At 36.7% G+C, this 16,730-nt stretch overlaps 1 protein-coding gene across 1 annotated transcript in view; it reads right to left on the reverse strand.

The window, feature by feature from the left end:
- Positions 1–16,730, reverse strand: part of LOC115604455 (FRAS1-related extracellular matrix protein 2-like) — a 62,149-nt gene that overhangs the window by 22,726 nt on the left and 22,693 nt on the right. The window contains exons 6-14 of the mRNA XM_030477580.1: positions 11,336–11,485; positions 9,407–9,616; positions 8,966–9,163; positions 8,163–8,327; positions 7,902–8,084; positions 4,911–5,041; positions 4,310–4,468; positions 3,122–3,425; positions 502–633 (exon numbers count right to left, since the gene is read on the reverse strand). Of these exons, the coding sequence (XP_030333440.1) occupies positions 502–633; positions 3,122–3,425; positions 4,310–4,468; positions 4,911–5,041; positions 7,902–8,084; positions 8,163–8,327; positions 8,966–9,163; positions 9,407–9,616; positions 11,336–11,485 (1,632 nt within the window). The remainder of the gene's footprint in view (positions 1–501; positions 634–3,121; positions 3,426–4,309; positions 4,469–4,910; positions 5,042–7,901; positions 8,085–8,162; positions 8,328–8,965; positions 9,164–9,406; positions 9,617–11,335; positions 11,486–16,730) is intronic.

Genomic DNA, 16,730 nt, shown 5'->3' on the forward strand with positions numbered 1-16,730 from the left:
GCGAGGTGTCCCTGCCCATGGCAGGGGGTTGGAACTAGATGATCTTAAGGTCCTTTCCAACCCTAACAATTCTATGATTCTATTCGATTCTATAATTTTATCTTTGAATGCCAAATATAATATTTCTAAATCTCCAACATAATTTTCAGTAAGGATTTTGTGTGATATTTTTCAGAAGCACATAGTAATTAAATGGCTTTATATTTTTTAATAAATTCTTCCATGGTATATCTGTATGCAGTTCAAAGGAGTTTTATAAAGTGTAGGTTTAGCCAAACTTATGTAAACTATGCAATTAATCTGAAAACATCCAAGACTATGTATTAACACAGTATCTTATGCATCTTGTTGCAAACTGCACTTGTACATTCATGAAGTTTTTCTCTGGTCCCACATGTTATTTTGGCTATTTAAAGTGACATGACCAATAGAATAGCTCAAATAACAGCTTGTTTTATGAGTTCTCTCAACTCCACAGCTGATTAGCTTATTATGTCATACCATCAATATGTGGCATTGTGACTGTCAGTTTGATGAGGTTGGCGTAATCAGGATCTTCTGGGCCAGTATAGCGCAATTTGGCAGAGAATGGTTCTGCTCCAACTACTCCTGACACACGAGGCTGACAAAGACCTAATGCAAAAAAGAGAAAGTAACTTTACTTTATGTCCAGAGACTATAATCCTTACTTTCCTTTGCACTATTTTTAGACGTACCTTTTTCCACTGTACAAGGTTCCAAAACAAGTAGAATTTTCTTTAATGACAGGTAAACCCTTTTCAGCAGCATTTACCAGAGGTTTGAACAGGAATTAATGCAAAAGAGGATTCAAACAGAAATCATCCAGATCAACTGGACCACATTTTCAGAAACAGGTGATGATACTGCACCTGTACATTTTCAGTCGCATGTGTCAAGCATGCTTGCAAAGTCAGTGTCAAGTGCTATACTTTCTTACAGAGATCCTCAGAGACATACACTTTAATTCCTCCCACCCTCTTAAGCACATACATAGCTTTACAGAAAATACCTGATCAGTGTTCATTTTGTTTTGGCCCGGGATTGGGGTGTGGACCTATACATGCCTTCATAGGAATCCATGAGCCTCCTGTTCCATTAGTGACCAAAATGTAGTTAGAATAATCGTGTCAAAGGATCTTTAGAAATACTGTAAAGTAAATCCAGCTTCAAAGTTAGATCAAGTTGCTCAGGGCCTTGTTCAGTTGAATTTTGAATTTCTCCAAGAAAGAAGAATCTATAACTTATTTTGGCAATCCTTTCCAGTGTTATTTCAACCTGTTCCAGTATTAGTCCTGGTTTGTAGGACCAGAAGATTAGGTTTGTAATAATATGATCTGATACATAAGCAACTTCTGGTTGCACAGTTCAATGTAGAAGTGTCTGCATTCTGGCAACAAGAATCATAGCACATTGTCATGTGATGGCCAAAGAAACCAGCTGACATGGAAAATCAAACCAGTTCCCTTTCTCCATGTTCTGCTCTTTGCCCATTTGTAAGGGATTACAAGAAAGAGAATGCAGGCCCTCCTCTTGGAGAACTTATCAGTTCTGGTGGGCCTCATCTGTCTCAACACTCCAAGTTGGAAACTTCTGGGATGACGAAAAATAGATTCTCTTCTGCATACAATAGCTTTGTTTGTTTATTTTTCTCAAATGGAAGAAAGATGTGCTAAAGAGGCTAAATACATTTTTTTTTGCACAATCTGACTTTTGAGAATTTGGTCTTTGCACTGGAGGTCAAGCATCTTCAAAGCTCAAACTATACAGGATTTTGGCAGGTTGCTTTAACCATTGCACTTCTTTCAAAATAGCACCTAATAATTTCCTTTTTGTTGTACATGATCTTCAGTATTGTTGACTTTCACATCATAAGTTAGCTTAGGTAGTGGAAGTAATATACACATGACAATTAAGTCCTGAGCCTGAGTTAATTAGCCTTGTCCTATTTAGGGTGTAGGATTCCTGACAGTACAAAGAAAGATTACTTGAGTCTACAGTCAAAATGTGGAATAAAGGACAGGAATAAATAAATAGAAAATCCATCCATTAAGCTCATTAAAGCCCTAACTTAGTTGAAAATAAGATGTTTACAATATTTAGTTGGAAAAGCCAAGGAAATTAAAATTATGTTTCAAATGAACAATCATGTAATTTATCTACTGTTAGATCTCACAAAAGCCAGAAGACTTAATGTACATACAAAAGCAGCAGAGATGACACAGAGAATGCAAAATGACTGCAGAAGGGTAATAAAATACAGTGTTCTGTAATTGATTGCTGATAATTACTCATTCTCCATATTATACAATAAACAAAACTATCTGTGACTTCTACTACAAAATAGCATATGCTATCAGACTGTACTTTGTGCATGTCAGTTCTTCACCTCTGCTTCAAATATTATTCAGTACGAGTTTCATGAAAAGAGTCGGCTGGGCAAGGGAAGTAGACTACAGTAACTGCTGGCTGAGGGAAGGCAGCATCAATTCAATAGTGATTTGGTATCAGACAATCAGAGAGAGACAAAGACAGAATCAGAGAAAGAAGGCTAAATATTATGAATACCTCAACCATGAAAAGATTTGTCTATGTCCCGTTATTGGACACCAGCTGCTTTAGTCCTTAGTCAAGGAAGACACTGAGTGTCAGGTGTCCAGTGACTGAGGCCAGTGAGGCCTGAATGCCAAATGAAGCTTTTCTCCTGGCTAGGCATTCATAAGAGCAGTCCCATATGGGTTCTCCAGTGTCTAACAGGAGCTGAGATTGTACTGCAATGTTACTACGGTTGAATTCAAAAGCCAAGAGAAATGAGGTTTCATTAATTCCAGTGCATATTATATATACTGTTCTACTGAACATGCAAGTTTGCTATGTGGTTAATCATTTAAGGATGTGGGCAACTAGCAAAGTTGAAAATCATTTTCTTTTTACAATTCCCTACTGTGCTAACAGGAAAGTTTTTGCACCATCTCTATAGGCAACAGAAGAAAAGCTGAGATCGTAATGTTAAAACACCTGGTCATGTAACCAAACTTTGTTACGATAGAATTTGGGATCAAAAAGAGGTCTGGGGGTTTTGTAGTAGGTGATGATGCCTTACCTTCTGATGTGCTTATAGTTACAATAGGACTCATAAGCTCAAGACCCTCATTCCCATCTGAATTCACAGCACGAGCCGCACACTGGACTCGAGAACCGGCTTGAAAGTAAATGGAGTCAAGTGAAATCATCTTGGAGGAAGTGAAGAAGGTATCAAAGTCAACCTCCTTCATGGGGCTAGTCACACCATCAGGACCAGTGGGTGCACTTACAAGCCACCGGTACTGTGTCAGAGTATTATTGATGTTCTCACTGGCACATATAGAACCAGTCTTGTCAAAGTCTTCATATTTAGGATTACAAGCCTGCAGAAAAAGGCAGATATATTAACAATTTACTTCCTTCATGGTCCAGGAATTTTAATTTACAAAGATCTCAAAGCTTAACAACGTAGAACTGACAACCCCAGTAAATCCCTTAAGAAATCATCTTATTTTAACACTGACACTTTTAGCATGCTTGTGGTAGATTAAAAGGCAGGTCTAATTATTCTTAATGAAATAAAAATATTATTTGAAATTACAGTTTATGGGTGAAAACCTAACAGAGTTATGAAGGCACAAACTACAGTCCCACATGCTACTTTAACTTGAATTTCACCCTTTGATCTAATTCTGTAAATATACTTTGCATTTCAAGATTTCTTTTTTTTTTTTTTTTTTTTTTTGTTATTTATTTCTATTTAGGTGAACCATTCAACATATGATCCATTCCTGTGTGTAAGGAATGGTGTGAGAAAAAAACTGAAGATGCAGATGGACCAAAACCTTCCTCATGCAAACCTTTTAGTTGCAAAATTACAATGAAAGAAGCTTGCAATACTTCAACAAACACTACTCATCTTCCAGTCTGTGTCACTTATTAAAAACAATGGCTTATCTGTTATCTCTAGTGATTTTAATTCTGCAAATTAAGTTAAGATAATGCAGGTCATAGCAAGATCATGCAATCATAGACATAGTGTGAGTATCAAACTGTTCCTAGTGATGAACAAGTGAAATATCTTTCTATGCTTTTCGTCCTCCTGAAAATTGATTCATTATCCAGGCAAATTAGATTAGCTCTTAGGACAGTTCTAGCTTGAACTCATCTGTGACTCATAACAATATGGATTGATACTGGGTGCCTAAAATCCACTGAGCGAAATCCATATACTAATTTTGTTCCATCTTTCCACAGAAATACTCACTGTGATACAGATGACAGGATAGCCAGCTATGGGACTGGTTCGGTCTTTGGCTCTAGAAGTATCATCATATATCAAAAGGGATGCAACTTGAGGGACAGAGGGAAAGGTGACATCTGCCATACTGTTCATTTCTTCAATGTAAACAATGGCCTTGGCTGTCTGACAATGAAAAGGCAGAAATGGTTCTCTGTGAACATTTAAATAAGCAAGGAGATTCAAGCTGGACCTTGATCAGGTCTAACCTTTGAAACATTGTCCTGAAAGAAGTTCTAAAACCTCAACTGGATGAGCTATTGAGAAAGGATTGAGGCACTGGAAAGCATAAAGCAGACTACAGAAGCAAGAGTAAAATTAATCTATTTTCTTTTCAGAACACTGAAGATACCAGACCCTTTAATCTTGTGTCCCAACTTTCTTGAATCATGCCTTGCCAACAAACTGTTTTGGGTAGGCGCTACTGTGTCAGCTGGGCTGATCCTCTTTGTCTTTTAAGATACAAGCCAAGATAGTGTGTATAAACCCTAAAAGAAGAGTAAAGCCAGAAAGCAAGAAGGCCTGTTTATAAGATTTTGTTGTTGAGGACTTTGCATGAGTTTGATACCTGTATTTCTGCAACCATGTTCTCATCGGGCTTCAGGTGAACAGTGAAGGCTTCTCTCATCTCCCTTACTCCATCAAAGAGAACTTCGATCTCCACAAAGTGCTGTGTTTCACCCTCCTTAAACTCAATTTCTAAAAACATAATGAGATATTTAAAAAATAAATCTGTTGTTCATAACAAGCTATAATTCTAGACCCAGCCAGAAGAGACGGCAGTTAATATTCCCTTTTCAAATTACAGATGTTCATGTATTTAGTTTAACCTATTTGATGCTAAAATAATAATAATGAATAGTGGTGGACACATGTAGAACTCACTGAAAATGGGGCATAATAATCACCAAAAGACATTTGAAAAGAGCAAGATTTAGTCTAATATGATTTAGTATTTTGAAAATGCTCTGGGACTAATTATTACATAAATGTTGGCAACATGTGTATGACCAAAAGACTGAAGAATTCTAAATAAAAAGTATTACCAGGTTTTAATCAATGAAAATGCATTTTAATAAATGGTATATGCCAAAAATAAGGCAAAAAGCTAGAGCTACACAAAAAGTACTGTATTTTGAAAAGCACTGTCTCTGAAAAAAACTTCGGAGGTCATTGTGAATAAGGAATTCAACCTTAGCTGACTGCATTGGGTTTAAATGGCAAGGTTTTGGTAGCGGGGAGGCTGCAGGGGTGGCTTCTGTGAGAAGCTGCTAGAAGCTTCTCCCATGTCTGACAGACCAATGCCAGATGGCTCCAAGACGGACCCACCGTTAAGAGGGAAGGAGCAGCAAAGACTGTGTGATGAACTGACCATAACCCCCATTTCCCATCCTGCTGTGCTGCTTAGGTGGAAGAGGTACAGGAATTTGGGAGTAAAGTTTATCCTGGGAAGAAGGGAAGGGTGGGGGAAGGGGTTTTGAAATCTGGTTTTATTTCTCATTATCCTATTCTCATTCAATTGGTAATAAGTAAAATTAATTTCTCCAAGTTGAGTCTGTTTTGCCTGTGATGGTAAATGCTGAGTGATCACCTTGTCTTTGCCTTGACCCGTGAGCCTTTCATCATATTTTCTCTTCCTTGTCCAGCTGAGGAGGGGAGTGATAGAGTGGCTTGGTGAGCACCTGGCATCCAGCCAAGGTCAACCCATCACACTGACAGAGTTAGAAGAGTACTGTCATTCTCTAATGTATTTATTAAAGGAAGAAGTACAGAAACTATTTTACATTTGTGTGTGGAATGGATGAGAGTGATCCTAAAATAGTAGGTGCATTTCTACTATATTTTTTACAGGATGTGAAACTAACTGAAGATGGCACAGAAATGACCAACAGAAATTGAAGACCAGAAGAAATTAAAAACCAGACTTGCAGAAAGCTATGTTCTGATTAGTATATTGAAATACCATCATAAACAAAAAATACCAGGTGCTAAAAGAGCTCTGCACTCTAAAGGGACAGGTACAATAATCAGCAGTGGATGAGAGCTGAAGTATATATGGGAAATAAGCATAGATAAGTGAAGCAAACCACTATGAAACACTCATCCTCTCCAATGCCTTCAAACCAAGACTGGATGCCCTTTCCGGAGGATTTACATTCTCTGACCAAAAGTTACTTGGATCAGTACAGAAGTAAATGTGGGAAACTGAGAGAAATTTGCAATCCACTGTGAGTCTGATTAAGTGATCTAATTATCCTTTAGCCTTAAGTGTTATTAAGCCATGAAAATACTCCTTATAGTAATAAACATGCTATGGGAGAGCTAATAATTTTACTGAATTTCAGTTTGTCCCACTTCCTTCAGATAACCCAGTTTGTACCCATGGCTGAATAGACAGGCTCCCTGAATCCACAGATGTTCTGAAATGTGTGGAAATCCTGCAAATCACAGACCTTTCTCAAAGGCTTCTGGGCAGAGGCCTAGAGCCTCTTGTACTGCATTAGCATGTTTCCCTTGAAAACTTTGCTTCCATGTCTTGTCAGTGCACAGCACTGACAACTGCACACACAGCACAGTGCACGGCAAGGCAATGCATACAGGTAACGTGTATAGAATAAGTATTAGCTGGCACTAAAAATTCCTGTGTTTTTCAGGAAGAAAGAGCAAAACTCTAAAATGCAGAAGGCAGTGACTGAAATTAGCAAGCTTTGGGTTGATAATTTTCTTATTGCTAACAATTTTTCTTTTCTAATATCACTAGTGGAAAAGGCCTCTTCTGTATAATTTGGAGATAGCTCAATGTTGTTGCTGGATGTTCAAAAATAAGTCCTATCTTTCAGTTGGACTGGGCACCAAAATAGTTTATCCAAACCTGCGAAAACACTCTAGCAATGAATGATTAATCTTAAAACACACATTAGTATCATGTATTATCATAAACTTCATAAGAAAAAAATTCAGTGCTACAAAGTCTATCATTCATTCACTGAACCATTTGGGTGGGCTATTTAATGGAAAGAAGTTTATCAGCTAAGAAATTTCTCATTCTGTTACACAACTCTCCTCATTCATTACTAGTAAGGAGCAGCAGGCAGTGAATTGCAGAGATATAGAAAGAAAACTTGATTATTATGAAAGTAGAACAATAAAAAGAAATAGACATTAATTCCTACAGAGAGCAAAAGCCATGAGCTTAATGAACTGCTTGAGAAACAACTACACAATCATATCCTATGAGCAGATCCTTCTACAGAGTAATGGTATTACATTTTGCAAAGGTTACGAAAGTGGCACACATTTCTTCCATGGCTACTTGAGCTGCAGATGTTTTCAAAGGAGCCACAATTCTTTCGTAAATATCTTCACTGATAACTAATATACAAAGAGGAATTTGGCTGTTGTGTACAACACGGGATCATGCCCATACTGAATTTGAATAGCAAAATGGATGTGGTTGCAAAGTATTCTACTAATAAAGTTATTTTATCTTTCAAACATTTTGTTATAGTCATGAATAAAAACAAATAGTACAATGTTATAATCATCTGAATGATCCTACCTTCTGATATAGGGTGATAGTCTTCTCCAGAAGTAGCAGATCCATCCTTTGTATGAACTCTTACAACAGAAACCTTTGAAGTGTCTCCCAGACGAAGCACTGGGATTTTTACAACTGCTACTTGCCTTGTGTCCTTTGGTTCACTCACACTAAATTTGGTCTCACTAAACTTAATAATAGCCTCTGTAATTGGAAGAAAAATGTTTTTAGAGAGCACAAATAGACTTCTAAAAGCCAATAAACAACCAAATAATTTCTTACTGTCTGCATCATCCTGAATCTTTATCAGCGTCTCATTTTGTTCACCAATAGAGGCACCAAAGGAAGAATCGCTTCTTGGAGTGCCAAGAACCAGACGTAGTTCTTCGACTTCTTCATGGAAAGTATCATCCATAAGCACCAACGTGCAAGGCTTCTCAGTTTCACCTGCAATAATTCTTAAAGTAATATCATGAAGAACTTAGCTGTTCTTTGCTCTATTACAGCACTTTTCTCCAAACTCAAGGAACCACAGGCTGCTTCTGCTGGCCAAGGCATCCACCTTGACATCATATAAGTTAATAAGTAATGATAATAGCGAAAGCAAAATTAGCAATCATTACCTTTCCATTGAAATTCATTAAAGTGGAATCCCCCAGTTTGGAACTTCTCTAAGACAAGTTTCTATTTCAGTGTAAGTTCAACGTATTTGCCAGAAATCTGCTTAACAAAGAGCAGAGCTTTTGAAGTTTCTTTTTTGACAGCAGGTCCGTGCTTCTGATATTTTGTTACGCTGAACCTGCTTTTGCTATCAAAAAGATCCTGGCACTCAGGCTGAATTTATATGAAGATATATCCCTTTGGTTCCTATTGATTATCCCTCTAGGTCAGAAGTGAAGCAAAAAGAGACAACATCATTTTTGGGCACTCTGCCCATTGTGTATGGAAAAGGCTTGGTTTTCCAGAGTGGTCTTTTTGACACTACTTTATGAGCAGACACAATTAAAACAAAACAAAGCAAAGCAAAGCAAAACAAAATAAAATATGATAGACTAAAGGCTTCTAAAATCAGATAAAGAGCTTACCAGGAAGGAATGTGATGATGGAACTGTCAGTATTAGGACGTTCTTCAAAGTCCATCATTACTTGAGCTGAACCTTGCCTTGTATAGCATCTCACAGTGGATGTGTATCGGATATCCCCACTCCTATATATCACGGCAGAAATCTGTCCATCATTTTCATTGCCTACGTATACAGATTCTTTAAACTGCATCTTAGGTACTGGGCAGAAAAAACATAAAAAGCATGCGTAAAGTACAATTGAAAATGTTATCATATCTCCCCTCCACTATCTCAAATTTAATTAAAATACATTGCATCAGACATATAAACAGGTAGACAACAAATTACCTAACACATCATCTGTAGCTGAAATGTGTAGATTCACTGGCTTTGGTGTGATTCAAAAGGACAAGTGCTATCTCCTGCTTAAATGTGAAAAGTTAAAAAAGAATTATTACTCACAGTCAGACACTGAGTCATTAATGAAGATGGTGGCTTTGCTGGGTTCTCCAAGGGCAGCATTCATGGGCATCCTTAGCACAAGCTCAAACTTCTCAGTTCCTTCTAACACTGGCTGTCCAAGGTCATCCAGAATTACCACACGAAATGTCTGCATATTGACTCCGGGGGAAAAATCCAAATTACGACTGATGCCTACGTAATCTACTCCAGCTACCAATAGAAAGGAGATAAACCATATCAAATTAATAAATAGCATCACATGTAATGAAAAATAAAAATACCTACCATTAGGCAGTTAATTGTAGGTAAATGTATTTTTTTAATATAATTTTAAAGTTTGGAAATACTGACCATCCATAAATTGGATTATAGAATAAAACAAGTCAATATTAAGATACTTTTTGTTCAGTGATTCAAGTCACAAAATAGGGCTGATTCTGTTCTGTTGTAAAGAAACAGTTGTTCCACTAAAACTAATAAAATTTGTTTTAAGTAAGAAATTAAAGTAAGCAAAAAGTTTTGGAGATGAAGCAAAGTCTTTTGGAAAGAAATTTAATACTATTCTGTAACAAAGGTAGAAGTTTTGCTCTTATGTTTGTTGTTGTTGGCTGGTTGTTTATTTGTTTTGTTTAAAGCAAAGCAAGTTAATCCATAACAAACCAGCAAGAAGAAAGCTAACAAAACAAGATACTGCCTAAACATGACACTTTATCTTGGAACCAAAGCATTAAAGGTATCTAGGAATTTAGTAAAGGACTGGGACTTAACATGGGGGATACAGTTTCATTGAAATTGAAATAAGGTTTGGAATTCTGTGAATTTGACAAAATTTGGCAAGACTAAAGGCTATCATCAGATAGGCCTAGAGTCCCTGCTTCTATACCTCAGAGCTAAGCCTCTAAGGCAGGATGTCAGGACTAGCAGCTCAGTGCAGCAGATCCATTGCTGCTCTGTGTAAGACCAGGTTCATGGCTTTACAGGCAGCCAGGCATGTCAGAGCTTTCAGGCTGTGGCCAACAGACTAGACAGCCCAAGAGCTGTGCCATTCCCACTTTTGAATCCTAGAGGTCCTGGCACAATGAATTAAGATTCTTACTATAAGGAAAGATATTTCCTGCCCCATCACCCCCCCGAAATAAAATAAATATTCAGATGAGATAAAAACATATAAACATAAACATCATATAAAGCAAGTTCAGAAATTACGAATATTTTTTCAGACTTCATAATTTTATTTTTCATTATAAATATATTTTTCATATATGTTATATATGATACATAGATATCTGATGTTTAGATAATCCTGAAATAATAGTTTTACACAATTTTGCCTCACTGAAAATTAGTTGAGAAAAACTACTTTCTTGTTACACTCAGGATAAGCATATAGGTAAGATAATTTTTATGCTGTTTCTATATGAATGTCTTCGTTTTAAACATCGTGATTTATGAAAGAAAAAGAAAAAAGAAAAAAAAAAGAGTACACTAACACTTGGTTCTGCAGATAAAGGTTCTGTTAGAGCATCACTGAACCACACAGCCGTATCAATCCTCTTGCTGAGCAGGATACTAGATAATAATTTCTCAATGCCTACATTAAAAACGAGAGGAGCAAACCCTGCACGCTGACAGTGACTATAACTGTGTGCCCAGAATATGCTGGTGAGGCAGCAGTCAACTGCCTTTGTAGGACAGTGTTTTATATGAGGATTTTGAAGGCATTTCTCTTAGTACTGTACTTCACAATTGTTCCTACTTGTTTCTTTGAGAGAAATTCCATAGCTACTTAATTTATTCTAAGAAGAAAGATCTGCTAAGAGCGAGAGACATACAATTTTCATCTTATGTAGCTGAATCTGTATCAAAACCAAATGTACTAGCATTTGTTGTTGGGATGTATTATGAAGCTAAAGCAAAACAATAACTTACCCTCTGCAGTTATTGGTTCAGATTTGCGAGACCGCACTGTAACAGAGGCAGCTTTAGACAGATCAGTTCCAGTCCTCCAGACACGTACCTCAATATAGCCAGCACTCTCATCAACATAGTATTCATCATTTCCAAAGTAGAATGCTGGTTCTGGTGAGAGAAGAATAATGTCCATAAATGTTTCTTTATCTTATGTTGAAGGTAACAAGAGAGCATAAAATACACATTAGACAATAGAGAGAGTTTCACTCTTTTCAGTAAGTGAAATAAAGCTTTTTTTTTAAGGTTTAGACTTTTTCCTAGGTATTTTTGGCTTCTTTTCAAGTCTTGGTTTGCCTGTGTTGGGATGGCAATTGTTACATCAGTGCTGTGCTCCTTTTCTTGCCTCCCACATTTTCAACTTTGTGTGTCAGCAGAGGTATGAATCTGTGTGCACGACCAAATGTGTTATCTCATTAAACTTTTTTGAGCTGAGTCCTGCGCACAAGCCAGAAATTCCTTGCATTTTTCATTTTGGTGCAAACAGACAAAGGTGAATATAGATAATGAAACCTTAACTTGAATGTTCTCATAGATTCCTGTTGCTAAGACTGAACATGATGTATAACTGGAGCTGCTTTTGGAATCTTTTTCCAGCTAACGAAAGTGGCAAATGGTTAATTTTAGTTCCTCCATATCTAGCATTTAAAACAAAATCAATCTTATTTCATGTAAACTGGAATGTGAATAGTCTCTTATGTTAATATTTAACTTCCACAGTCTATAAGAAAGAAGAGGAAAAAGCAAAGGAAGTTAAGTGCTATCCCACTCAACAGACATATATTGTTTATCTTCTTTTTTTTCTCCCTTTTTCAGTTTTTCTACCCACAGCAATTTCACAAAGAACATGGGCTTAAAAACATAGCCCAGCTTCATCCTGGATGTATATCAGTTCCCCTTTTCTAGTGCTTTCACTCCTGTTTCAAACATGTAAGAGTAAGCACACACAGCCAGTGCCTCAGTTTTCCCATTGAGCATCATGAATCTGACATGCCTTCCCCTATACCTGGGATGTAATTTGAAGACCTACACAAATACTTTCTGTATTTCATCACAATTTTCTTATGTTGCCTAGTAAGAGTTTATTACAATCATGAGGTTACAATACCACAAATGTGCTTGAAAATACCAACCCAAATTAAGTTGACAAAGATCACAGCTATCAATCAGTGTTCTATCAGCGGCACTATGAATACTTCCCCTCCATCAAACATTAAAAAAAAAAAAAAAAAAAAAAAAAAAAGAAAAAAATTCAAACAAAATGACTGGAAAAGATTATGGTTCTACAGAGCTATGCCTAGCACACAGAACAGGTACAAAATACCCAAAGGAGGAGACACAAATCCTTCTTAATGGTAAGTAATTTTCATAATTCAGTCAAATTTACAGAAGATTTCATGTATGTTGCAAAACCTATGGCTTCTATTACAATGGAACAAAAGTTTTGGAATTGAAGAACCTGCTTTATACTACAACTGAGCTCAATAAAGCCAAATACTGTGAAGAGATAGTATTTTGAAGGTTTTGGAGAGGCTTGTAGGATAACCAGACAGACAAAATACCTGTTTTTCTGAAGTGCTTGAGAACAACCTGACTGACTACACAGTGTATGGCAAAAATCTCCTCTGCAGTAGATAGCTTATTTATTTTGATAGAAAAATGAACAATGTAAAATAGGAATTTAAAACTAACCAGAAGTAATATAAAGTAGTTACTTAGTTATTAGTAAGCCAAAACTTCATCTGAGAAGGTAGCAGTTAGTAAGTATTTTGGAATTGCACTCAAGAGTTAAATTGGAAGATTTGGAGAAAAGATTTTTCTCTTCTGCTTTCAAGATATTTCCTGTATTTCACAACTGACAAAATAAAAAATTAAAACCCAAGCAAACAAAGACAACCCTTAATATTCCACATCAGTGAATTATCTTCTTACTTACTAAAACTAGTATCATGGAGTGTTACAAATTGATGGAACTGAATGCATTTACGGAAAAATAGTGCAGATTCACAGACCTGCTTGAGCATTATCAAGGTCATCAATCTTAGCAGGATGAAAGACAAACTTGGCAAATGTCTAACTTTGGTAGATGAGAAGGCTTTCAGTTCAATTTTTTTGTTTGTTTGTTTTGGTTTGGTTTTTTTTTGTTTTTTGGGTTTTTTTTAGTTAACATTACGTGTATTTAAATGTGTGCGCGTTTGTGTGCACAGTCAGACACACATCAATCTTACATTATTTGCCTATAAAGAGTGGGTTGTCAGTAGCTGCATTTATATTTGGGACTCTTACCTGAAACATTTTTAACATGTGAATACTCTCTGACACTCTCCAGACATTTTTGTATAACTATTATTAACTTTGACGAAAGGATACCGCAGAACTAGATATTAGATCTGCAAAGAAATGTGCCATTTCAGACATACAATGATCCTCTAAAATTCTCAAAGACTCATCCAGCCTCTAGAGGTTAAAAATACAGAATGCCTACTAAGCCCAAATGGTTATGAATGTGCCAACAGTTAGATAAAGGCAGTTAAAAATACTAATAAATCTAATACATGTCATTTCTTAAACAAGTATTCTTAAAGTTTAGCACACTTTCCCAAGTCTAATCTTGTTGTTATAACACTGTTCTCTTTATATTGATGTCCCAATAGTTCCGGAAATAGATCTGGACTTGGCTGTACCACATTTGAAGCACTTAAGTGAGAGATACTCACAATCACAGCCTGCTTGCTCTCAGTTTGCAAGGGCAAAGGTAGGCCGTTCCAGGAGGTTTCCCAGCATAATGAGCATACAGAAGGAGAGGTGGAATGGCTCACTCATTGCAGTGAGAAAAACCTGAGGAGATCTGAAAGCATTCCCTTCTACTCACTGACTACAAAGGGACCTTAGATGATCTGCCTTAAACCAGATGGAAGATATGAAAGAAAATGTTGTTTGTTTCTTGTAGTGTTATCCTAATGCTTGCTTTACTGCTACTGAAGAAGAGTCCTCATGCACTCTTTGTTCCTGTAATCACACCAAACACAAAGCAGTCTAAACCCTCAGTTAGCTTGCCTAGTATTCCAGAGTGAGTTTTTCACACTTTTTGAGGCATGTATCTTCAATGAAAGACACATTCTACATGGTTACCCATCCTAGGAAACAAATCCTTACAAATGTTTTGTAAGTTCATTTCCTGTAAGCTGTGTTAGTAGCTCCCCAGGGGGAGTAGCAAAGCCAAGCTCCTAACAGGGAGAGCATTGTCTTTCTCAGGTCATGGCTGGAAAACACTCTGCTCAATGACTGCGGGCTCACTTACAGCAGATCTTTAATCTAGTAATCACTCTGAAGAGAGACCACTGCAAATTTAATGGTTCCTTTTACAGAAATAAGAGGAAGTTTTTTTTTAAGAGTTTTTTTGTTCAGACCCACAGATTTCACTGGCATGAAGTTGCAATAATCAGAGGAGAAAGGTTAGGAGCTTTAGTTCCAGGTTTCCTGGCACAGAAATTAAATCTTTGTCTTGCCTTTGTACTTATACAGTCAGAAGTGTATATCAACTGCAGCACTAGTCAGTCATCAAGCAGGAAAACAAACACACTTCTTATGCTGTTAGATATAGGTCTATTTTTGAACATACATCAGAAAATCAATGCGATAGCACAAAGCTGCTTATTTCCAAGGAGGCTTTTGTTTTTAAAATAATATCCTTACAATCTACTTTAGAGGGACATGGCAAAAGAGTAAGTTGGTTGTAAGATATGCAAGGGGCACAATCGGCTTGGGCTGCTAGCGCAAATAATATGTAAGGCAGGATAGTTAGGACAAACAAAAAAGAACAGACTCTTCTGTTTTGAAACCCTGATAAGCCTTAATACTAAAGTGATTTTCAGTGATATATGCTTCCAGTGAGAGATACATACATATATGCATATATTCTCAAGAAGAGAGAAATCACAGAAGAAAACAGACCTGTCAGTCTGACATTTAGATAATGGAAGTAGGAGCAGCAGTCATTACAACCGAACTCATGGTTGACCTCTTCCTAGGGGTGTTAAACTGTTTGTTCCTAAAAGATTTGTCTTCCTTCTTTCCATGCACAATACAAAAAAGGCTATGATGTGAAAATTATGGAAATGCAAAGGGTGCAAAACAGTGCTTTGTAAGCCTACTAGCCTGTTCTGGTAAAGTCTAGACATGCTAGTGCAATGCTGAGTCCAAAATAATGAGCCTTGATCGTTGACATGGCTGGTTAGCTTGGACATAACAACAGACAAACATGGCAGATTTACTCTGAACCTCATCTGGCTCATACCCACACAATGTATACATCCCTACACAATGCTTACTTGCATTTCAGTATCACAGCTAGCATTAAATGACTGAGCTGCTGATATAACACAAGAGACTTGATCCTTCCAAACACGAAGTGGGTAAGATATAGATAGAGCAGTTAAGTACAAGAGTTCCATTAATTTTGAGAAGGACTGGACATTTCCTGTTTAATAGCAGTAAAGGTCAACTTCTGTAATGTCTCTCATGTATGCTTGTTAATGGGAGCAGAAGAAAAGTTCAGAAAAACTGTCCATTACAAAAATTTATATTACGATATTGTCAAAGAGGACTTTAACATCTGAAACTAGGTAGCACCATTCTATAGCTATTTACACATACTTGAAGCTACCCAAGCAACTGAGCTTGGCACAATGAATTTAATTTGCCAAGTCATTTATTTTTGCTGAATGCTGTAGAAGGAGTCAAGATTTCAGTTGGAGCTCAGTTTTGGAGCAGGTACTATTGTGCAAATGCCAATCCTTTTTATTTGATGTGGTCAAAACAGATTACTTTTCAAATTTATATGTTGTAATCTTAACAGCTTTCATCTTCTTAGCACTGTTGTCAGAACTTTTGCAATCAAAAAGTAAATTCAGCTCAGAATCAAAATTGTTAGTTGCAGCCAAATTGCCACACACATTATCACAAGCAAATAATGTCTGTATTTCCATTTGTCTCAACAGCCCATTTCTGTCTACCAACTTATGATTTTCTAAAGTATACAGCAAACATTATAACACATAAAAGGACAGACTCAAATTAATGCAACCTTTACCAAACCCAGTTCTATTTTGTAAGAAAAACACAACAGATTTTTTACCTACAGAGGAAATGCTGTATATCGACTGGACTGTTCATCAGTAAATTACTCTCATTTTATGCCATTTAACCCCGTTATTTCAGTAAAGTGAATCAAGATCAATAACTGCTATGAAAAACATCATATATGATTCACTTTGATTAATTTAAGAAACATGCTAATTCAGTATAGACCTTTACATTTTAACTCATCTTTTCTGGCAAAGTGCATCTATGCTTC

Source organism: Strigops habroptila, chromosome 2, assembly GCF_004027225.2.
Source record: "Strigops habroptila isolate Jane chromosome 2, bStrHab1.2.pri, whole genome shotgun sequence".
Lineage (NCBI taxonomy): Eukaryota > Metazoa > Chordata > Aves > Psittaciformes > Psittacidae > Strigops > Strigops habroptila.